The 25226-nt window shown below is 32.9% G+C and overlaps 1 protein-coding gene across 1 annotated transcript in view; it reads left to right on the forward strand.

Moving 5' to 3' along the window:
- The window catches only part of LOC139526687 (protein Wnt-16-like), a 31060-nt gene extending 23243 nt beyond the window's left edge, over positions 1-7817 (forward strand). The window contains exons 3-4 of the mRNA XM_071321849.1: positions 676-959; positions 5140-7817. Of these exons, the coding sequence (XP_071177950.1) occupies positions 676-959; positions 5140-5625 (770 nt within the window). The 3' untranslated portion in view covers positions 5626-7817. The remainder of the gene's footprint in view (positions 1-675; positions 960-5139) is intronic.
- Positions 7818-25226: the final 17409 nt, after the last annotated feature.

Consider the following 25226-nt stretch of genomic DNA (forward strand, 5'->3'; position numbering starts at 1 on the left):
GCGTTCAAACAATGTTCCTTGAACCCATCGCATCAAATTCCTGTACACGTTTATATGCCACATCTTATTTAATTCCTGTACAAGTTCAATCATACTGCATCAAATTCCTGAACACGTTAATCAATGTTCCTTAAACCCTACGCATCGAATTCCTGTACGCGTTCAATCAATGTTTCACATTTACACTCTGTACATGAAAATGCTGCTGTGTTTGTTTGTGATGATGAATTCACGAGACAGAAATATCCCTGTTCCCGAAGACCCATACAATCATCAGAGGTCAGTTAAGTTTACCAATTGATGTTCTATGTATCTCGTATTTTCCATGATCGTCTTTACGTGTTAATTAATTAGATACATATGTACCCTTCATTATGTACACTGAGACAAAATCTGTACAACACAAAACACTTTGACCGTTGTTTATCAAATGCAATTTTATGATACTGTCATACAAGTGAGAGGTTTCGCTAGCTATAAAACCAGGGCTAATCCACCATATTCTACTTAAGAAAATACCTGTACAAGTCATGAATATGACAGTTGTATCTATTCGTTTGATGTGTTTGGGTTAATGCTTTTGCCATCAAGGGACTTTCCGTTTTGAATTTTCCTCGGTGTTATTTTTTTTTTTTGTGATTTTACTCTTTATATATTTGTGTTATTTGTTTGTAGGTACCAGAGAGACTGCTTTTATCTATTCCATATTAAGTGCTGGTGTGACTGATTCTGTAACCAGAGCTTGTAGTGCCGGTAACCTTACAGATTGTGTATGTGATCCTACCAATGATGGCAAGAATTCTGTAGAAGGATGGGTGTGGGGTGGATGCAGTGACAATGTACAGTATGGACTACATTTTAGCCGCAAGTTTGTTGATGCACCGGAAGTGCTTAAACACCAAGATACGCAAAGTGTTAGAAATAAAATGAATATTCATAACAACGAAGTAGGACGACGGGTAAGAAAATATTTTTCATTACAATTTTCTTGTAAATAAGTAAACGTTGTCGTTAAAAGGACATAGTCGAAAACCCTGCTTAAGCACTTCAGGTTAGATAATATTTTCAGAAAAATTGCAGGTATGTCAATCCTGTCAGTGGTATTCAATAGTGTCTTCTTTAAAACCACAAGAATTAACAGGAGTACAGGAAAAAAACCTGTTTTAATCTCCTAAAAAAATGGAAAAATCAAAGTTTCTGGTTTCGACAATTGTGAGTTTAAATTCAGACGAAGAGAAACACTAAACTTCAACGTGTGCTATCACAGTCACTTGACACCGTGTAGGTATCTCTATCATACCACCAACACTCAACATTCAATTTGTCGATCTTTATCACAATTGTTTACTGTTAAAATGATTTTGTTCGATTTGACAATAGATTTTGGATAAATACCCGTAAACAGGGTGTTAAGTGTTACGGGTATCGCTCAATCACAGTAATGAGTCTTAAATAAGTCTATTTTACCGCCCCTTAGAAATATGCACGGCTGATCAAAGAGGAGGTTCCACAATGAAGGAATTTTAACAATTGTTATAATTCATCAATTCTACCGCGTCTCAAATTTTTAAGTGTTATGGTTATGTCGAATTTATCAGTGAAAATGATTTAATTTCTTACCACTACGAAATAACCAATAAAACATTACAACTGTCCTTTAAGTCATAGCATGTTTTAATAGCACTTAATCTTAGCTCGAGGACTACAGTAGATTTTACAAATCACAAAAAGGATATGCAAAAACTCAAACAATTTCCACTGGAAAATGTAAAATCCAATAGCATATGTCATAATACTAGTCATCAATAACTTGTTAGAAATTCCATTCGTCTGAAATTACAGAAATAAAATACGAACCTGTTGTTAAAAGTTAATGGCGTCCATAAGTTTTGTATAGTCATAAAAGAGAAATGTTTGACTGATACTCAGAAGCGAAAAGAATTTGACAGCTAAAACATCTCGCTGAATGTTGTAATTTGTGATCAAGCATGCACCGTCACAAAAGACGTAGCACAGTCTTCAAGTTACTGGAATACTGTTGAATATTAAAAGAATTAATGAGACAACTATATATATCCACCAATGAGCAAAAGATTAGGCCCCTTAACAGACTACCAACGTATTTCCTTTTATTTTAGAAGTTGTAAATCGTGTCGCTTTACACCTAGAATTCGTATCGAAATGAGCCTTCTAAAATTCATATTTCCTTTAAATTATTTGCCGTTTGCAATTTACAATTAATTTAATTTTCAGTATTTTTTCTGAAAAATAACCCAATTCTAAACAAAATGAAAATTCTATCAAAAGTAAATTTAAAGTTTGAATTATTTTCTATGAAGGTTGATAGGAAAGCTATGTTTTACCATTCGTGTTGTAAAAAAAGCCGCTATGTCATGGTAAATAAGGTTTGAAGGAAAACTGCGTTTTGCAATTCAGGTTAAATGGAAAGATATGTCTTGTCATTCAGTTTTAAACTAATTCTTTTAGGGTAAAATGTCGTATGAATTTACAGACGATATACATTTGCTATATTTTCTTAATTGGTTCATGAATAGTCCTGATAAATACAAAAATTTAGACTCCTTCATATTCAAATTCCACTCGGTTTCATTAGCTTTCTAATTTACACCTACTGATGGAAAGATAAACAAGTGAAAATGAATATTGGCCGTCTTATTTTTACAATTCGTTTTTGGTATAAAATAGGGTAAAGAGGTTTACATGTAGGTAAAAATAAAAGGGATTTTTTTGTTTGCTTTAATATATGCGTCAAAACCCGCATATCATCTCCGGATAAAGAACATTTACTTAGTAAATTGAGAACAAAAAAATATTAAGAGAAAAAAATAATGCATGGAGAAGTCATTTTACATCTGTTCTTTTTAAAATTCATTCATTTATGTATGTTTTGAATATGTCAATTAACTTTGTAATGTTATCGTATATAGATCAGAAGACTTTCTATTCCAGTTTGAATTTTATAAAAACTTTTACTTAAAATTGTAATGACAATTTTTGAATGAAATTTAATAACAAAACACGACTTCCCGACATTAGATTGTCAGCATTTATACGATCTTTACAAAATTGTTGACAGATATTAATGTTTTAAATTCAAAAATATGTTTTCTTTTTATAATGCAGTGTGAACAATGTCATGTAAATTTTCATCACATCCCCATTAAGTTTCCAACCCATTAAATACCAATATAAGTGGTTATATTTAATAAAGTCAGAACTGAATCTGTATATATGGAGATTTTACTGGGTCGGTAAATCTGATCGTAGTTTGAGTCTCCAACTGTTTATCTATAGAAATATTACATTATTTAGCTTTTAAAGACAGAAAGGCGTTCGTGCAGAGATGTATTGACAGCTACCCAAGTAAACATAATTATACACTGATATTAATAAATATTAAGCGCCCTTTCAAGTTAAAATAGACAGATACCCACATCCTGATGTTGATGAATAATTCTACGTTTTATAACTGTAGTTATAATAGACTATAATTTAATTAAACATCAGAAATTGAGGGGTAGGTGTTTTTATCGCTTATTTCTAAGTTCGTTTTACAGTATTTATTTTCTAAACAAATTCAATTCTGGGTACATTTTTATCCATTAAAGGTTGATAAAATGATTTGCTAGAAGAGTTTTCCAAGTTAAAATATTACAATTTGAACATGATGGCATGAATCAAGTTGTAAAATGCACGTTCTTACGTTCTACTGCCTCCAGCAAAATGTTTCATTTATAGAGTTATTTGTTCACGGTTCTATTGAGGTGCATTTTAGTAATTCTCTCCAATGTTTTTATTAACGCTTTCGAAACGGGCTCTTTATCAAGTTCTGTCGCGTGTCAAATTTGGTTTATGATGCAGTATACATGTATAAACAAAATAAATGTTTGAAGAGATGTCATGCAAAATATTATTTATGATATGATACAGTCAGTTTTTATTTGTAAAAAGTTAATTTATGGGAATGTTGTTATATATTTTTTTTAAGATGCATACATGATTGATTGTTGCTTAACTTTCAGTAGCAAATATTTCATGCATGTTCAGGACGACCATATACATATACATGTTAAGCGTTCGTTAATATACCCCTTTTCAAAGATTGACAAGAGGACCTCCATGAATAAGATCCTCACATGTATCCCATTTCCAAATGAAAGTGACCTTTGGGAGTTCAATTTATACCCGTTGACAAAAGGCACTCCAATATATCCCCTTTTAAATCCAAGTAAAATTCATATAACAAATGCCACGTTTGGGTGGATTTTAGTTTTTGATAGTTCGGCTACTTCATCTCAGTATGAATTTTGTCTTATCTTCCTTTTCATAAATTGTATTTTTTCACTTAAGCAAACAATTCTTTTTTACAAATATCACTTTTCCAATCTTGCGTACATGGAAATCAACACAAAAATCACATTTTAAAATCACTGATGTGAATAAGACTACTTTATTTCTTTCAATCTGACGATCTCATCTCTGTAGGAACTCGCATCATGTGAGGAAATTTATTTCAAAATTTAGTTTAAGTATACTATTATGATGTGTAAAATAAATACATCAAGCATAAGGTTGTCGTAGTTAGCACTAGGACGTCCGAATCTCTCTTTTCGTATTTATCCGCGCCAGTAACCAATTTCGTTTACATTGATGATATTAATGCAAAGAGGTTGAATAGTTTTTGAGCTATTTAAATGCAGGAATGTGATTGAAAGACCGAATTATATTTTATGGAAATTTTGTTTAGGGTAAGAGGATTAAAAAACGGTCCTATATTTATCCTGAAACGAATTTAAAGTCGAAATATAAATTGTGGTTATATTCCAAAGATACGGTTTAAAATTGTAATTTTTTAAGCAGTGCTAATCTCCATTTTTCTTGTTAATAAGTTAATAGTTACACAGCCAACAAAATCTCGCTAACGTATACTGGGTCGTGTAATAAATGCACAACACACATATTATAACGAAATGATTTAAAGGAACTCCCTTTTAAAGGGTACAAGTTAACTCATCAAACAAGTGTTTAATACTATTTTTAAGATGTTTAGTAAACACCCAGGTTTTTTTTATATGTCACACATTTGCATTATTGTAATGTTGTTGGTTTCATTTTCAGACTGTGAGAGATATGATGAGGCTTCGATGTCGTTGCCATGGTGTTTCAGGATCATGTGAAATTCAAACATGTTGGAAGAGTTTACCAAAATTTAGCACTGTTGGAGCGAAACTGAAAGAAAAATACGAAATTTCAGTAAGAATAGCTGGTAGATCGAAAAGAAAGCTTAGACCCAAAACACCAAAACGTCATAGACAAGCCCGAACCGGACGTAAGAAAAGATTATCAAAAGACGATATGGTGTTTGTCCATAAATCTCCTAACTTTTGTACGCCGAATCCTATAAAAGGTATTTTAGGTACTGAGGGTCGCCTTTGTAATAGAACAGGCTCAGGACCTGAAAGTTGTGATTTGTTGTGTTGTGGTCGAGGATATAATACTCAGGTTGTGAGACTAACAGATAGATGTCAATGTAGATTTATTTGGTGTTGTTATGTTGACTGTAAAACTTGTGAAACATTGTTTGATAGACATACCTGTAAATAAAATATAGGACTGGTAATTCAAATGAAAATCTGGCGATTATTCATTATGCAGTAATTGTATCATTTATATAGACTGTTATCAACGTTGCCTGCCGAATCAGGGTACTGTTTTAGGTAACCGTAGTATCAGCTAAGGACAATAGACCTTTCAATGGATTCACTGAACACACGTGAACGTGTAAGGCAAATTGAAAATTGTATAAATCGATACATTTCACGTGCGACTTTCGATGGATAGTAAATAGACTGTTTGAACAGTGATACCTCATGATTTGTCAAATATGTAATAAACTTGCAGCAAATGCATGCACATATGTTCTTTTCAACATCGAATAACGTTTCGACTTAAACCTATAATGATGCAATTTCTGATTATATTTACTAAGTTATATATAGTTGTTTGGAGTAATACAAACGAATTCAGTAATCTCATTTCAATTCGATTTCTCAACTTTACAGTACGTTGCAATAGTAGATGGTGGAAAACCGTGGTATTTGACTGGATTGTCTCCCCTTGTTTAATTCTTGGTTAATATTGCCCGTCACCTTTATCTAATGTTCTTATGATTAATGTTAAATCACTGAGATCAAAGGATGAAAATTAATTTTAAGATCGTTTAGATATTGTTGTCCCAACGTTGGTAAAAAAATAGGGGTTTTGTCATTGGGAATGGGTCCGAATACCGGACCCTGTGGAATGCCAGAAAAATCTATGCTGTGTACTTGAACAGGAATGATGTTCATTTGAAGAAAAAAGAAGTATCACATTGTCCTTTCTGCTTGGTAACAAAGATGAAAAACGAAGATGTATTGAATTTTTATGAGGATAATGTAGTTTACCTTAAAATATAAACAATTCAGACCGATTTTATTGAAAAGTAATTTTACATTTGTTTACTTTTAAGCTTCAGTACACAAGTGTCGAGGAAGTAGGTTAAGACTCGGATAATTTCTCTGGATATTATTTTCAAAGATGCGAGCTAAACTACTGTATCTACCTCGGTATTTTTTTTTTATAGACATCAAGTTTTATATTCAGCAATGCTATAAGAGAGGCAGGAATTTAACCAATGAGAAAAAAAGTAAAGGTCAAGGCAGTCAAGGAGTACTTGTATGATAGGGAGGAGGGGGAAATAAAAAGTTGTTTTTTTACAATCAACGTATATATGATTAGTATGCGAGTACTAGTATATATATAATATGATAAGGTCGGCAATAAGATAAGTATGCGAGACAAACTCTACGAATATAATAAAATCGGTATGTCGCATTTGAATAGAAAAAAAGTAATTAAACTAATCCCGCAACTGTGCAAACCATGGTCATAGAAATGAGGAAGGAAACGGAGAAATGCATGCTTTCTTAATTTTGAGTGTTTACTTATCACCCTTCAGCATAGACGAATCCGATTTATTTGTGTATTTAAAGATCTGAAGTTAATTTGAGGATTCTCGATTTCTTGGAAGAGAAGATGATATATTACATAATAAGATAGAGTATTGGACTGTAATAATAAATTGATTCTACTTAAATTAGAATACATTTTGTAAAATATGATTTTAAGAGGAGAGATTTTAAGGTTGCCACAGTTCTTCATAGACAGTTTTTTCCCTCTGATTTAGATGATTATATATGTTGTAACATATATTGCACAATCCCTGTAGAATAGAGCTACTCGAAACAATTGTTATTTATTGTTGCTGTAAACAGAATTTTTTGGCAAACTTTTCAGGTTTCAAGGGCGTCATTATTTATATGGGGTTTAACAAAAACTATATCCCAAGTGTTAGCTTACATAACTAATAAAAATAACATCTTTGTTGATGATCAAATTGGAAAAAAAAAAGATTTTATGGTGTTTGTTAGAAAATGTGTGATCATAATAGTGCATATTTTCAATCGGGATTTGAAAACGTATAAAATTGACAGAATTATAACTCTTCTTGAATGTGGCAATACTATTACAATTATATCAACACCATGTGCTTGACATTAATGGGAAAATCATCTTTAAATTGTTATTGTGATCATCATTTAGAATTTTTGCCTTGTATACATGTATATTTATGTTGTTTTGTTTTTTCATTGTCATTTTACATAGTGCATTCCTTCATTATCATTGTATTTTATACATGTTTAGTTTTTGTTAAGTTATTTTGTAAAAAAAATAATAGTAAAGTTTTATCTATGAAAGAAGTGTTTTTATTTGTAAAGTGCAATAAAACCATTGGAAATTTGATATACTGTTTCATAGCGTAAAATGGTTTATCCAAAATCTTTGTTTGTACATCAAAAACCGACAAAACCGCAAAATAAAACTTGAATCGAAAAAATTTGGTTAACGAGCCTAAATTTGAATTCCTTTATTTATGAACTATTCGAATTAGATGCGGGTACATATGCGATCACATGCATACACATTTGCATTTTTATTTAGAATTCAAACATGTTATTTGTTGGTTGTGTCTTTTTTGATTGCTTGCATCACTCTTAAGTTCAAAGGCGGGGTTGGTCTTTTGTACTTTCTGCAGCGAAAATGTTCAAATTACATTACCTGTTGTTATCAAGAATTGCCTCCTTGTTGGTCATGTTCGGGTCAGTTAAAACTTTGTGGAAAATTATGCCACCTGACCAGAACGAAACAATAAAATTAAGAAGGGAAATGTGTAATGTGTTAAAGAAACAAAAACAACCCGATCAAACAGCAGAAAACAGCCGAAGGACACCAATGTATATGTCTTCAAAACAGCGAGAAAATCCCGCACCCGGAATTGTGTTCGGCCTACCCGTAAACAAAATGTGTACAAGTTCAGTAGTAACGGACGTCATACCAAACTCCGAAATATATAAAATAAGACAATTGTACAAAGGACAGAGGCACCCGACTTGTGACGGGCGTGAAAATGTGGGTGTTCAGTGTGAGATCTATACATCTAGCCAATCATAGATAAAAAAACAAACAAACAACAGTATAACTCAGTTCAAAAGAAGTCCAGAGTCCGATGTCAGAATCGTTAATAAAAGAAAATAAACAAAAAGACAATGATACATAAAGAAAGGACTAAGCTAAAACTAGACATGCCAACTCGAGACATAATTTTAACTGATTGAATGATTATGGGTTCGTCATATGAATATCAAGTACACTCCCTCTCGTTAGGGATTTAGTATCGTACCAATATAAAAAATATGAGGAGAACAGAACCCGTATCATGCCAACAACTGGTTTAAGAATAAATTTGTTCCTTTCCGATGCAAAATCAATATTAAAACGCCAACATAAAAATCTGTCACATTTTTATCCTAACTCAAAAGATGATTTGCACAAAATTGCCAGAAATACGGTATTCAAGCTCGTTGGTAAAAAAAGAATAATAAGTTCAGACGAAACAATCTTATTTCATTTACTATTTGTACTACTATGTGTTCAGCATTGCCAGAAACAGGAATGTTAAAAAGAATTTTGGAAACGGGTGTTTAGAGTTAAGAAAATTTAACACTTACATTCCTGTTAAAAGGAGTGAGTTGTTCAAAAGATTTTACGGAAATAAACATCAATTATTATCAGATGTGATGTATAAACCAGTTAACTGTTAGAGTATATTGGGCTCTCTTGCTTCTTGCATTGCCTACGTATCTTGGAACTACCTGACAAGCCGGTTGAAGTGGTTTTCCACATTTCTTACGTTAAATTACCACCTTTTAATAACAAGTGTTATGCATAAAAAGAAACATCAGTACTAATAGATAGACCACACCATTCATCAATAATGAACAACACATGGTCCAGATGGCTTGAATGGGTTAACTCACAAAATTGTGTGGGTTAAACCAGTTTACCATGTACAAATCCTACTCATATGCCTATATAGACCAGAGATGGGCACGATAACACTGATTTTTGTGAGTAATCGATTGTAATAAATGCATTATTTTTCAATTATTGTCAATTACACATTCTGAAAATTATTTTAAAAAGTACTATAGAAAGCTTACCGCAATTTCAATGGTCAATGAGTTTCTTAATGGAAATTAAGAACTTTACAAAAGCACTACTTCTAAATGTCATGTTTTTAACGTTGTTGCCTAGACCGATAAACCAAATAAATTACAAATTCTTGAAATATGGGTTAACAAGAGAGATTGGTTTTAAAGTTCTTCATTGACTACCAACAATGCACCAGTCACAACTTTTTTATTATTGTCATTTGCTTCAAATTTTGCAAATATTTTATGACATACTGTCTTACTGACTTAAATTTTGTTGCTCATTTAACTCTTTATTGGCAGATTATAAATTTTAATTTATAGATGAACATTTGAAACTTTTATTACTATTAAAAAAATTGATTCTGTAAAATAAAAATGTGATAATTTGTCTATATTGTAGATAATACCATGTCGTAAAAGACAAAAACACAATACAAAATCTAAACTATCAAGTAACCATCAGAATAACCAGTAAATTGCTGATTGACAGAATATGTGACAGTTATGATGCCACCTAGCTTTCAAAATAAGTTTATGATAAATAAGTTTGATTTCTTTCTCTGTAAACGCAAGAATAATCAGAAATACAATACAGAAACTTAACATAAAATCGAAGGACTTACGGTACTGGAACGTAATATTAACAAGTAAATTTTGACTAACAATTCAGGATACTAAAACTCAGTGTAAAAACCAGCTGGTCCACAACAATAGAAACATAACTGTTAAACCGACTAAGGAGGTAAAGCCTATTTTTTCGTCGGTAATCACACTGTCATTAAAGATTTTCAAAAATAACAGTTACATCATTCTATTGTTTAAAACATATATGCAAATGCAAACTGTATTTTTGCCTTTAGAAATCTTTTTTCCACTGATATGTTAAAGATATTAATGTTTGCCGAAAATGGAAAAAGAAACACAATATTCTGTGCGCACAGAATCTTATGTTCTTTTCGTACGTTAATGTTCAAAGTTCTCCACATAATTTTAGCATGACTCAAAGTTCTGGAGTATTTGGGACCAATGTTGACTTTTTTTTATTAAAGTTCTGGTTGTGTAAGTCAAGTAAAATGAAGAAGTGCTGACATTTCTAAGGTATGTTTTGATGGGTTTGTTGCACATTGTTTATGTCATGTTATGTGTCTTGGATGAGAAAGGAAGGGTCATACTTCTGGAGCACATGAGTTAAGTGTCGAAATTTATTGTCTAAGTCGTCATTGTTTGTGGAATTATTTCATATTTAGATTGTTATGGACAATTACTTTTAATATATTCAGTCATGTAATAAATGTTAAATAATAAAAGTTTTAAGTATTTTTAATTAAAAAAAGGCCCAAATTCGTTGATAATCGATTTGGAACATTGGCAGTGACCAACTTTGATTTTTTTCATTGAACTGCCAAGTGGGGAACAGATATGTTCGCTGCAATGAAAATAGAAACTCTAGCGGTGCAGATTGAAATAAATATAATGCTCAATATATGTATAGCTCAGTGCTGAAGAAATAAAGGCATGCGCTGGAGACTTTAAAGTAAGGCTTAACAATAACCGTTTGATTGTTTTTATCCTCCTAATGACGTTTTACGTTTAATTGTTTTGACTCTTTTTAAAGACTTTAAGATTGCGTGAACATTAAACATAATTGTTAATAAACTACCTGTGGCCACCAAGTCTTTCTTTAAACTATCAATGCAAAACATAAACAGCAACGCACTATACATAATTCAGAAGATAAACTTTACATATCCAGCCGAAAACCAATACATATCCAGCGATAGACTTTACACATCTAGCCGATAGACTTTACATGTACAGTCGAAAGTCTTTAACATTTCCATCAAATAGACCAAAATATATATCCAGCAATAGACTTCATATCCAGCGACAGATTTTACATATTGAGTGAAAGACTTGATACATTCTGCCGATAGACTACATATCCAGCCGATAGACTTAATAAGAAACAATAAACCTGGATAAGAATTAGAATTTTCTTTTTCTAATCAAGAACCTATAAAGGGGATAATTTTACAACAACAATATGACAATATGATTTATATATCCAGCGATAAAGTTAACATATCAAGTCGATAAATTTTACACATCCAGCCGATGAACTTGACATATCCAGCCGATGCACTTTACATATCCAGCCGATATTTTTTGCATATCCAGTCGATAGGCTTTACATATTCAGCCGCTAGACTTAATATATCCAGCCGAAATGTTTTATAGATGAAGCGACAGACTTAACATGTCCAGTCGATATACTTTTCATATCCAGCCGATAGACTTTATGTATTAAGCCTATAGACTTTACACAATAAATATGTATTCTTGCATATATAGACTTTACATATTCTGCATTTAGACTTTAGTACTTTATATATCCAGTATACAATCATACGATAAACTTGACATATCATGTGATATGCTTTACATAAATACATATCCAGCCGCTAGATTTTACATATCCAGCCGATACGCTTTTCATTATTAGCCGATAGACTTTGCGTATCCAGCAATAGACTTTACATAATGCGTACACTTTCAGAGGTTGGGTTAACCATTTTTTAATCCATTTTTAGCTCACCTGGCTCAAAGGGCCAAGTGAGCTTTTCTCATCACTTGGCGTCCGTCGTCCGTCGTCCTGCGTCCGGCACCCGTCGTCCGTAAACTTTTACAAAAATCTTTCCCTCTGAAACTACAGGGCCAAATTAAACCAAACTTGGCCACAATCATCATTGGGGTACCTAGTTTTAAAAATGTGTCCGCCGGTTACCCGGCCAACCAAACAAGATGGCTGCCATGGCTAAAAATAGAACTTAGGGGTAAAATATAGGTTTTGGCTTATAACTCTGAAACCAAAGCATTTAGAGCAAATTTGACAGATGTAAAATTGTTTATAAGGGCAATATCTATCTGCCCTGAAATTTTCAGATGAATCAGACAACAGGTTGTTGGGTTGCTGCACCTGAATTGGTAATTTTAGGGAAATTTTGCCGTTTTCGGTTATTATCTTGAATATAATTATAAATAGAGATAATCTGTACACAGCAATAAAGTTCAGCAAAGTAACATCTACAAATAAGTAGACCCCTTCAGGAGTTATTGCCCTTTATAGTAAATTTTACCAATTTTTCTTATAAATTTTTGTAATCTTTTACAAAAATCTTCTCCTCTAAAACTACGAAGACAAAACTTAACCAAACTTGTCCACAATCATCATAAGAGTATCTAGTTTAAAAATGTGTCCGATGACACCGCCCGTGAACCAAGATGGCAGACATGGCTAAAAATAGTACATAGGGTAATATGCAGTTTTTGGTTTATTTCTCTGAAACTGAAGCATTTAGAGCAAATCTGACTGATGGCAAAAATGTTCATCAGATTTAGATATATCTGCCCTGAAATTTTTAGACAGATTGGACAACCAGTTGTTGGGTTGCTGCCCCTGAGTTCATAATTTCATGGAAATTTTGAATTTTTTTGCTATTATCTTAGATATTATTATAGTATCTAATGATATCTTATACTATAAATTATGATTTTAACCTTATTTTACATGAATTCCAGTAGCATGAGTAAATGCAGGTGAGCGACACAGGCTCTGTAGAGCCTCTAGTTTCATGTTTCTTGGAATAATTTTGCACTCCTCTGTTTTCAAGAGATAATATACGTAGACTGGATTGCCTGCTTTCCTATGCTAACAACAAACAAACCTCCCAGAAACCAGTTATTTCATAAAATCATAAATAAGCACTTACTCTAGAAATTGACCGACAGCATTTCGAAGTTCAAAGATCGACTGAGATTCGTGACCCCATGTTTTTGGTTGGGTTCGAGTTGCTCAGACTCAATTTCGTCTATGTTATGTTTTGTGTTCTATTGGTTTTTTTTAATTTTTAGCCATGGCGTTGTCTGTTTATTTTCGACATATGAGTGTGGATGTATCTCTGGTATCTTTCGACCGTCTTTTGTAGGTACGGATTCAGCAGTTACAGATGGGAATATACTTACAAGATAGTCAAAATTTCGAACCAAAGTATTAATCGAACATAGAGATTGAAAGCTAACACAACTCTCACCTAAAATGAATCCCGAAATCTTACTCCAACTCACAGGCACTTGACTTTGCTCGAACTCCATGCCATGAACTCGGAACTCTCACTCGTATCACTACTGAGTCCCTTTTGTTGGACTCAATTTATGATGAATTGCTTTCATCTCTGCATATAGAAACTGACGTCATTAATAGCACAGGTAAGTCGTTGGCTCAAGCTTTATTAAAGAATCAAAAGCTAAAGTACTTTAATATCTTCATCAAAAAGTGCAATTATCTTCTGCATCGAGGAACCAGAGGAAATGATACAGTTGGATAACGGTGCACCGACTGATTAAATAGAAGAAAATGTAATTTTGAGTCGCAGTATTAAATTATTTTTTGCTATTTCCAATAACCTTTTCAAACATGAAATTGATAAATTATCTGATCAAACTTACTAGTACATGTTAATATCAAATTTTCAAACGCTTCAAAGAATTGACTGCATGTAGATGCAAATCTCACTACAGTTTATCAGACATTAAGGAGAAGCAATAATTCAACATCAGACAAGCATCTGTTTACAGATTTAAGAACATGATTTTATATTGAAAAGATCATTTTCTCGTTATATATAAATATGTACAAGACATTAATATGTTACATGATATCTCATAAACCAATCTCGTTACCTAGGGTGTAATATTATATTACTGTCAGATATTGCCACCATTAAATATCATGGTTAATAACCAAAGCAACCTAAGACTTTTTCGTGACTTTTACAAATTCGACAGAAAACGTGTCTATATATATATTTAAGAACATCATAGACTTTCTATAACATCCATGTTTTTAAGAAAATGATAAAAGAAAGGAGTTCTTAAAGATGATAAAGAATGGAGTTCAGTATATTAATCGAGCAAAACACTTTGTGACTTAATTTCGGTTTTGTCTTGATTTATTTTTTAATAGACCTCGTTAATTGTCGTCTTTGTTATAACTCTTTTTTTACAGAAATTGTGTGAGTGAAAAAAGTCATGATACTCACAATACAAGCTAAAAATGGAAAGGCTATTTCCTCTAAATGCATTGTTTCACAAGAGAATAAACAAGATAATCAAACTTTATAGTGTTGTGGATGGACAGGGAGCCATTGGTAGACTAGACAATGAAAATGATATACATGTACCCTACCCTTTTCGACAAGTATAAGACCCGACAATGGAAAAAACGTACTAAATTCACAATTCCGTTGTTGATGATAATTTCAGCTTTCCAATTGTAAACTTTCCATTTGTGTTAAGCAACATTTCAGCAGCGCCTGCATATAGGATGCCGGTGTTTATCTCCCAGTTGATAAGATATTCCATTTTGTTTTGTTTCATTTCATGATTTCCTTGATAGAGTGTTGCTGCTAACAAGGAATATATTCAACTGAGCTACCAAGTAGTAAAGTGGATGTTATTATATTTCTATTTGTTTCGTAAGCTTTAGACGAACAAGTAATCTTTGTCATAGTATGGCTATGTGGGCCTGGCGTGTCTGTTAAAACAGAACCGAAGTTTCTGATGTTTTTTTAAATTTGCATCAGCACCGAACTTTATGAATTGTATTTACAATTTCGCTTTCCTGTAAAATATACGAAAATTATGGATTGCCCGTTTTAATCAAATTAAAGTAAAATGTATTTTCTCACATCATCACATGTTTTACAGACACCATCCGGACGCCATCACGAGTTGGTTAGCTGCTATGGAATACCTTTCACCAATGACAACGGATATCTTCCGATTGTCGGAACCGCAATTTCGTCCTTATTTCATTACATAACGAACAACTTATCACCGAGTGTGCACATACCATGAGCAAAATGTAGATGCCACTCGTTGAACAGTATATGATTACCCTTCCGAAGCACCTAAGATCATTCCGTTTTTTTGTGAACGGTTGCTTTGGTTTTAGTTTTCGATGTAGTGCTTTGTGAACTATGACTGTCGTAAAAGTCTTTTCTCTACTACTTTTAAGTTTTAAATGTCCCTTTATATTCTCTTGTCTCCTTTTCAAGAAGGCAATAAACATGATATTCATTTCTCAACTTACGATTTTGCCCTAGATAATAGTCATGAAATTTACTTTGCTGCTTAGCTCTTTTAAGAGATTATTAGACCAAGGAGTAAAACTCAAACCACAGTCAGCTATAAAAGATCCCGAAATTTCTTAGGCGAAACCATTCTAACCAGAAAACTGACGCATGTATATATTTTATTCTGGGTTTGCTAGACACTTATGGTGGTAATTTTGCAACAAAGATTACTGTAATTTTGAAATTGCCAGAGAATTTTTAATTTTCAATTTCTTTTCATATCACATGTGTCTTTTTGAATGAAATTTCAATATATATTTCCATATAAAAAACGCAGAAAAGGCCGTCGTGTTTTTCTCGCTCCAGATAGTTTATAAACTAACCAGCATGTGTCTAAAAGATACAACGACCATCAATGGGGACCACCAACATGTTTGTCGTCTTAAACCACTTTTATTGTACTATTACCTGCCAATAATATCATATTATTTGTTTAACCTTTACCTCATATTTAGAAAGGGGTTCGCTATGGGATCTTAACAAAGCAATTTTCTGCTGCCGAAGTGCAATATCGCTTCAAATGCTGACGTCGGTATACTTGCTATTTTTTTCCATGATACAATACCAATGATTTGTGATTATCATAAAAGAAGATGTGGTATGATTGCCAATTAGACAACTCTCCACAAGAGACAAAAATTACCATATTAAATGTAATATTAAAAAAATAGTCATGATTCAAGTTACGGTTTTCAGCCGAAAAAATACTAACCATGACTCTGAATGCTATTCATAATGATACAGAGGTCTAAATCAATAGTGTGCACACAAAATAAAACACCAATAAATAACAAATTCATTGCCTTTTTTTTTTGTATTTAAAGTTTTGTAGTAATCTTACTGAAGATATATATTATTATTCATAGGAAAGGTTATAGTCTCCCATGATAGTTGACAAATAAAAGAGTTCTTGTGCCCGTTGATGGCCTCTTATCATGAATATGATGGTGGATATCATTTAATATTGTCAGTTTTATGATTATATGTTATTTTACCTGATTAAAGGCATCCCGTGTAAAATGAACTCAAAGACCCAATTTTCCGTCCTTCAATATGCTTTAATATACAATTAATTGAATTCTTCAATTTAATTGAAATATCTGGAGTACATAGCCCGTAATCTAATGTTTTCAACAAAAGGACAACTGAGTGTAAAAATCCCTTGCAATTTTTATTTGTGATTGCATTGTGTTTAGCATATTAATTGTACAGAATTATCACCTGTGCATGCAACAGTGCAAATATGCAGTTTTTATTGTTGAAAATGGGTTTGATAATGAATCATAGCAATTTTGAGTAGTAGAATTTGAGGTAACTTACACTTGTTTAAAAGGTACTCATGAAATATTACTGCTTTTTTTTAATTTATTTTAAAGGTCGAAATGATTATACCATTTATATCCACCAAAACCAAACTCTAAGGGACGCTGGAGTATCTCTCTATACACCTACATGTATATATCGCCATAATATATCATCTATGGACAACTAAACAATGCATCGAGGAATGCTTAAATGAAATTAAAAATTAAACCCAAAATATGGTTAATTTCTTGGAGATAAGGCCATAAGCGATCAAACATTAGTTAATAATTCATGAAGTTCGACGCGTACTCTTTTCGGTTGGGAAATTCACATTAATCAAAATTGAACATTATGTTTTCAACATCCTACTATCATAGAACAGTGGTGTAACAACAAAACCATGCAATCAACTGAAAAAGTCCAAATGGGATATCTCGTGAGATGTGTTCGTTTCTAAATTTAATCAGTATCGATCTTATAAGATTATTCGGAATTTCTGAAAAATGTTGATCAGTTCATAAATAATGTAGATGTGATATTCCATTGAAATACCCATGTATGCTGTCTACAAACGCCGGTAAAATGTTGAATGCCACTGGAACATGAGGGTATATTGGATAGGGACAAATACTTTGCCTTGCAACTGGCAAAATACGAACCCCTAATGGTCTTTAAGGAACAGAGCACGTGCCAATCTATCTTCACGCCCAATAATGACCGGACATGGCTGTGTACGCGTTCATCCAACTCCATACTTTGACAAGAATTTTACTGACGATCGAAAGAGGAGGCTAAGTGACAACAATTCCAGTCCACCTTGGAGGTAAACAATTTTAAAAAGGTTTGTTATGAATCACCCAGTACTGAAGTTCTGACTACTCTAGAGATGACGATAACCTTGGGAACTTATTAAACCAATGTAGTAAATAAACAATAAAATTAAAAAAATCTATAACCTTGGGATAAAAGAGTATATAATATGTGCACACCCCACAAATATACAGTGACAATTTTTATTCTTTGAATTAATGATGGTAAAGAAGCTATGATGGTGCTTTACATCTGTGTGACCAAGCATAACAGACGCTTGATCAGGATCATGTGAAATTGTTCCTTTTTTCTTTATTTCTAGACCGAAAAAATAGATCTATATTACCATCATAGAAAGAAAATGAAACATTTGGAATACTGGAATACATTTTCTGTTCAATAAAAACACACATTTACACACTATATGTACCTACATCTTACTCCAACATGTCTGTGCTCCCAAGCAGATTTTTACATCACGAAATTTATACGATATGTATAAAATCCATATCGGTTCACCAACACGTGTATTGAGAGTATGGAATCAACCTCGACATACTTATTTGGTCCCTCAGTTTGGGCCCAGGCATATTTGATATATCAAAGCAAAGAAGACGCATGCTGGTGTCTATGTAATCTACAAGACTTGGAAACAACTTATGGAAATGAACGTCGCCTTTTATGGAGTGTATTTTAATACAGCATTATTAAAATGGTTTAATGCATTGGTTTCCTGTTTTGAACAGTACTTTATTTGAGCCTTTTTATTCACGTTTTGTTAAGCAAATGCACTAAACTATAAAATGTAAGTTGTATGAAAAAAAAAAATATTCGCTCTATTAAACATGGACGCACTTCAAAAAACCTTGACTGATTTGATAACAGGCTTTTAAAATGAATTTACCCTCCAAAATGTGCTTATAAATTCAATAACAAGATTTTTTTGTGTAAAAAGTGTGCATATCTAAGTATGTGTCAATTCCATATATCGTTTCCTTTGACATTTGCATTGGTATGTGGTTAAAAATGGACTTAGTCTATATATGGAAAAAAGGCTTAATTAAACAAAATAAAGTAGGATTGATGATATATAATTTTTTTTTTATCAGAAATACTTATTTATCTTGAATGATATTTCATATTAGGTTCTTTCTTTTTTTTTACGTCCTTTGATTCAAATTCTGTGGTCAGATCTGGTAAGCTGTGGTGGACAGGGACAGGGTGGGAACAGAGCATCACCCTGTCAAGGAAACTAACTTCCTATTTGCCTGACCATTGGTGGCTATTTTGATAAATGCATCTGACATTATGTAAAACACGTTTTTTTTTATAAATATTTGATATTATGTCAGTGTTGTTCATCATCAGTAAAGCCATAGTTTCCATTGTAAATACATATATATATATATATATAAGTACGTCTGAGTCAGTGACAACTCTACAACAGATGTATCCATCGGATCGCCATCAATGATGGTGATACATGGCTGTGTACATAATGTATATACAACTCGTCTAAACATCAACCCAACAATGTTAGATCTGTAAATTTGCTTTCGCAAATTTTTGGTTCTTCCCTCGCCGGGATTCGAACCCATGCTACTGTGATATCGTGACACCAAATCGCCTGCACTGCAGCCGTCCCGCTAGACCACACGACCACCTGGGCTCTCAAAAAAGAGCTTTCGCTGGCCATGTGTTACCTTTCCACGTCAGTTTTAATCTAGCGGCGTACTACAGTACATGATATATAAGGCATGAAGATGTTATTGTTACAGATCAGCTAAATTATCTATAGTAAAGGATCCTACAAATTAATGTAAGATACAGATTATAGCAGTTTTACAAAGTTGTGAAACTGTAATCTTTAAGCTATTTATTGGAAAGTAGAATGCTTTTGCTACATAAATATAGGCTGTTTTTGACGATACCATGTACATATATCGTGTACTAACATCATAAAGTCGTGCTAAATTACTGAAATCTTCACAATTTTAGCATTTTAGTTAAATTTGAGACGGTTTTCGACTTAAATGAAAGTGGCCGCATTCGTGTTCATCCATAATATTTAAATATAAGTTGTAATTGATGATAATACATAACATATATAAAGGTTGAGGATGAACACGGATGCGGCCACTTTCATTTTTGACAAAAACCATCTCAAAAGTGACGTTTTTTGGCATATTTGATAGATTTTTCATATTAAAGCTTGAATCGGAGCGTTTTTAATGACAAAACCAGTTAAAATCTTTCACAAAAACTAATCAAATCAATTGAAATAGACATTTAAGTGTTTAAAAAGCGTCCAAAATCTTTCGTTAGATGAACCTGAAATTTGAGGCCAAAATCAGCCCTTACCGGACCTACCCCTTTACAGATCTAACATTGTTGGGTTGATGTTTAGACGAGTTATATATATATATATATATATATATATATATATATAAAAGTCTATAAAAACGACCAACCAGCAAATTTACTATGTACCGGATCGTCTAGAATAGGCGATACTATGCAGATAAGGAAAAAATTATATCAGTCTAAAGATTTGCACAACGGTACTGATATAAGATGTTATAATACGAAAATGTTGTTATTAAATCGTGCTGACAAATATTTCGGCTCAACAAATGGCCTTCTTCAAGTGTCACAAGTTTTAACAATAGTGATACATAATGTATAAGGTGTAAAAATAGATCAGTAATAATACAGATAAGTTTTGGTCGATTGATTTTAATCCAAAATCTTGAATATCATAATATAAACAAAACACTATAATTCAATATACGTGACTGTGTATATTATCAATAAAAATGAGTGAAAAAACAAAACCGTTAGTATTTCTTATTGATGCCGTTTGGATGGTGTACATTAAGTTCCTTTATCCAAAAGCTTTCCCGAACCTGTCGCTGGGCATCACTCCAGTGAATATTCTGTTCAATCACTAGAATTTTCATGCGGTTAAAGTCATCAGGTTTGTGACCCGACTGTCTGAAGTGCTGAAATACTGGGAGAAGTGGCTTCTTAGAGATATCACTCCTATATATATATATAGGGAAGAACCAAAAATTTGCGAAAGCAAATTTACAGATCTAACATTGTTGGGTTGATGTTTAGACGAGTTGTATATATATATATATATATTTGAACGTAGTTTTCAATTTAGACTCGTTTATATATACAACTCGTCTAAACATCAACCCAACAATGTTAGATCTGTAAATTTGCGGGACGGCTACAGTGCAGGCGATTTGGTGTCACGATATCTCAGTAGCATGGGTTCGAATCCCGGCGAGGGAAGAACAAAAAATTTGCGTAAAGCAAAATTACAGATCTAACATTGTTGGGTTGATGTTTAGACGAGTTGTATATACATAATGTACACAGCCATGTATCACCATCATTGTTGGTGATCCGATCGATAAATCTGTTGTAGAGTTGTCACTGACTCAGACGTACTTATAACTATAATTATTTTCTGTGACTGTATCTTGCATTAATTTGACGCTAGATTAAAACTGACGAGGAAAGGTAACACACGACCACCGAAAGCTTTATTATTGTGAAGCCAAGGTGGTCGTGTGGTCTAGCGGGACGGCTACAGTGCAGGCGATTTGGTGTCACGATATCTCAGTAGCATGGGTTCGAATCCCGGCGAGGGAAGAACAAAAAATTTGCGAAAGCAAATTTACAGATCTAACATTTTTGGGTTGATTTTTAGACGAGTTGTGTATACATAATTGCTGGTGATCCGATGGATAAATCTGTTGTAGAGTTGTCACTGACTCAGACGTACTTATATATATGTTTTCAATTTAGACTCGTTTATATATATTGAGGATGTGGAAAGGTAATATAAGGTATAATGACTTGTCATTTATTTTACCAAATCATTTTAAGGTGTAAACATGGTATTAAAATTTGCTATTAGTCCATAGAAAATTAAAATTTTGATGCACGAAAGTCAGCGACAGCCACAAAAGAATAAAATGTACATTTGTTTTGGTCTACTTATTACATAAACATTTCATAAACTTTTTATCGATTTAATCATGACTTCGTTGCCAGATATTCCTTATTGGTATGCCTTTTTTACTGGTCTAAATACTTTAACAATTTGTTTATGGCTAGTTTACAGACTCCGATATTACAATTAAAATATCTATAAAGAATTCACAGATGAGGGGAGATAACTCTGAACACAAAAATGACAAACAAATGTCTAATGGAAAGCTAGGAATTATTACACAGATAATGGTTAAAGAAGTCGATAGTGATCTTTTTAACATAAAATAATTTAAAGGAGCTCGATTTTACTATGAAAAACTTTGTTTTTGAAAGGATTTTTTTTAAATTTATGATATATAAGAATTTAGTATTTAAAACATCTCTTTCCGTACATCATAAATATAAGTATAAATGTATATATTTATTAGCTATAAATGCAGAAATGTTTATAATAAAAAGATAACAATGGATTTCTTTGAAAAGACAGCTGAACATTCAGTGTTAACTATTTCATCTTTCATTGATATTCACTGTATTCACTGCATCGTGACTCGTAACTTTATGGCTAAACTAGAGCTCTAAACTGTGATCAAGTGTCGCTCACCTAAGTCTATGTGAAAAGCATCTTCAGCATTATAGATATTTTTGGGCAATTTCATATTACTGAAACCTTTTTGGTATTTGAAGTTTGTTTCAATTTATTATAATTTTATAAAATTAGCCAAAATCATAAATAATTGATTATCAGTTCATTGGGAAATAACTCCTATATGATATCAACTGACAATTATTTGTATGTATCTTTGTATTTACAGTTTGTTACTTGATGTGTTAAGATTAAAGTTGTACAGAGAACATTTGAGTCATTTACAGTCATTTAAAAGTGATGGAAGAGCTCACAACATCCTGCGAGATGTCAACTAAGAACCCACCAAGCTTGACAACAGAGAAATAATATCGGCAATTGAAGAACAACGTGACGATGTGGCAACTAGTTACAGAATTGAACAAGAACAAGTGTGACCTACCTCTTACACGGAAGCCAAGAAAAATAGCATAATAAACTAGATTTGCCATTGCAAGCAATAGCGGATGTCACCCTTCCCCCTATTGCCACTAAGCGACAGCCATTTCTATGGCAACGGCAGCCATTTTCAAATTTTCAAAGTCATAAGTCTCATCTTTACTTGTCAGTTAACAATAATATCAAGTTTCATTAAGTTCAAAGCATTTTGAAAAATTTTGACATTTTTGCAGTTTCCATGGCCACGGTAGCCATTTTGGAAATTCCAACTTCAAAAGTCTCATGCTGACTTGACAGTCAACAATCCTGTTAAGTTACATCAATTTTGGAGCATTTTGAAATTTTTGAAATTTTTGACATTTTGATTGGTTCCTATGGCAACAGAGACCATTCCCAAAATTTAATGGCATATACCACATTGGTACATGGGACATCAATTTGACCTACCATTTTAAGAAAGTAAATGCCACTTTAAGATTTTTGGACCATTTTGACCTGTTTTGCATTGTTTCCATGGTAACGGCAGACATTTTCGAAATTCCAACGCCAAATTCTACATCTACCAATGTTGCTCATCGTTACTGTGAAGTTAAATTAAATTTGGAGCATTTCCATATTTTTGAAATTTTCGGTATGGTATCCGTGGCAACATAGAAGTTCCAATGATTGCCAAAATCATCCAAAAAGCAGTATATAGTGGGCACCTACATTTTATTAAAATCTAAAGATTTTAAGCTTAAGCATTCTCAAACAATTCACCTAACTCCAAAATTATATTTTTTCACCATTTTTCCGTTTCCATGGGGATGGCAGCCATTTTTTAGTTCCAAAGTTGCACTGCAACTGGAAAGTCAGGGTTCCTTGTTATAGTGCACCATCGTTTAGATTGGTTCCTTTGGCTCTGAGAAAACTGCCGGACAAAATTAGGTGGAAGAAAAATAATAATAAGAGGAAAAGCAATATGTCACCCGACATTGTCGATCGGGTGACATAATAACATCAGAAGATTTGAATGATGATGAAGGAGTTGCCAAACTAACAACAGCGTTATTGTTTGAAAAGGAATAGATATATCTAGCTTATGCAGCATGTACAGCTTTAGATAAGTTTCATCGGGAGTCTTCGATGAAAATGTCTGTGTAACTATATAATTGATGAAATTGAGAATGGAAATGGGGAATATGTCAAAGAGACAACAACCCGACCATAGAGTAGACAACAGCCGAAGGCCACCAATGGGTCTTCAATATAGCGAGAAAGTCCCGCACCCGGAGGCGTCCTTCAGTTTGAACAAAAGTATAACAGGTGCAAGACATATGATATGGCACTTCCACGTGTAATATAAGAATTAATACAGGACTCGGTCAAAGTGACAGACATTTAGCTCTTATTGCATGTTCTGATTTAAAATGTGATACTATGAAGGCAGTCCACATTAGAATATTTGCATCTGCTAATGAAAAAATAGTATGCAAGGAAAGTCATACACCTTTCAAATTTGGTGATGGCTAAACATTGTATTCCTAACAGTCTGTTAAGTTACCTTAAACTGTTACATAGAAATAGAAGTAGTTAAAAAGAGCATAAACCGTTTTTGATCTCAATAATATTAAATTATTACATAATCATTTAAGACAGAAAACTGGACAGAATGATACTGCAACGAGTGAGGTGGAAATCCTTAAGGTTGATTCTGGATTCTCTAAGAAAAGAAAGATGGATATTATATAAGAACTGCATAAACAATTTGGTCACGCCCAATTTGAAAAGTTGTTATCCCTATTGAACGTCTCAGTTGACTCAGATACAAAGGCAATAGTGAACCATGTTTGCTCAAAATGCATTGACTTTGTGTGTTTCAACTTTCAACGTCCAAAGCCAAAGCCAGTGGTGACATTTTCTCGATGCAAGCGATTTTAACCAAATTACTGCTATGGATTTACATGAAATTGATCATAATTTCTACTATTTGCACATAATTGACTTGTATATCCGTCTGAGTGCAGAAGCCATTATCAGGAAAAGATTCATAGATAGTAGTTGACAAATTCATGCATATATAGGTTAGTGTATACAGTGCACCTGGAGTTGGGACTACACTGACAATGGTGGGGGTACAATTCTCAATTTTTGTGTGATATGGATGAAAATCTCAATATCAGCATGATTCAGTTCGTGGTCAAATGGAATTCTAGGACGACATAATGCAACTCTAACTGAAACAGGTCACAAAATCAGAGAATGTTCAAATCTATCTTGGAAACTACA

Source organism: Mytilus edulis, chromosome 1, assembly GCF_963676685.1.
Source record: "Mytilus edulis chromosome 1, xbMytEdul2.2, whole genome shotgun sequence".
In the NCBI taxonomy this organism is placed as follows: Eukaryota; Metazoa; Mollusca; class Bivalvia; order Mytilida; family Mytilidae; genus Mytilus; species Mytilus edulis.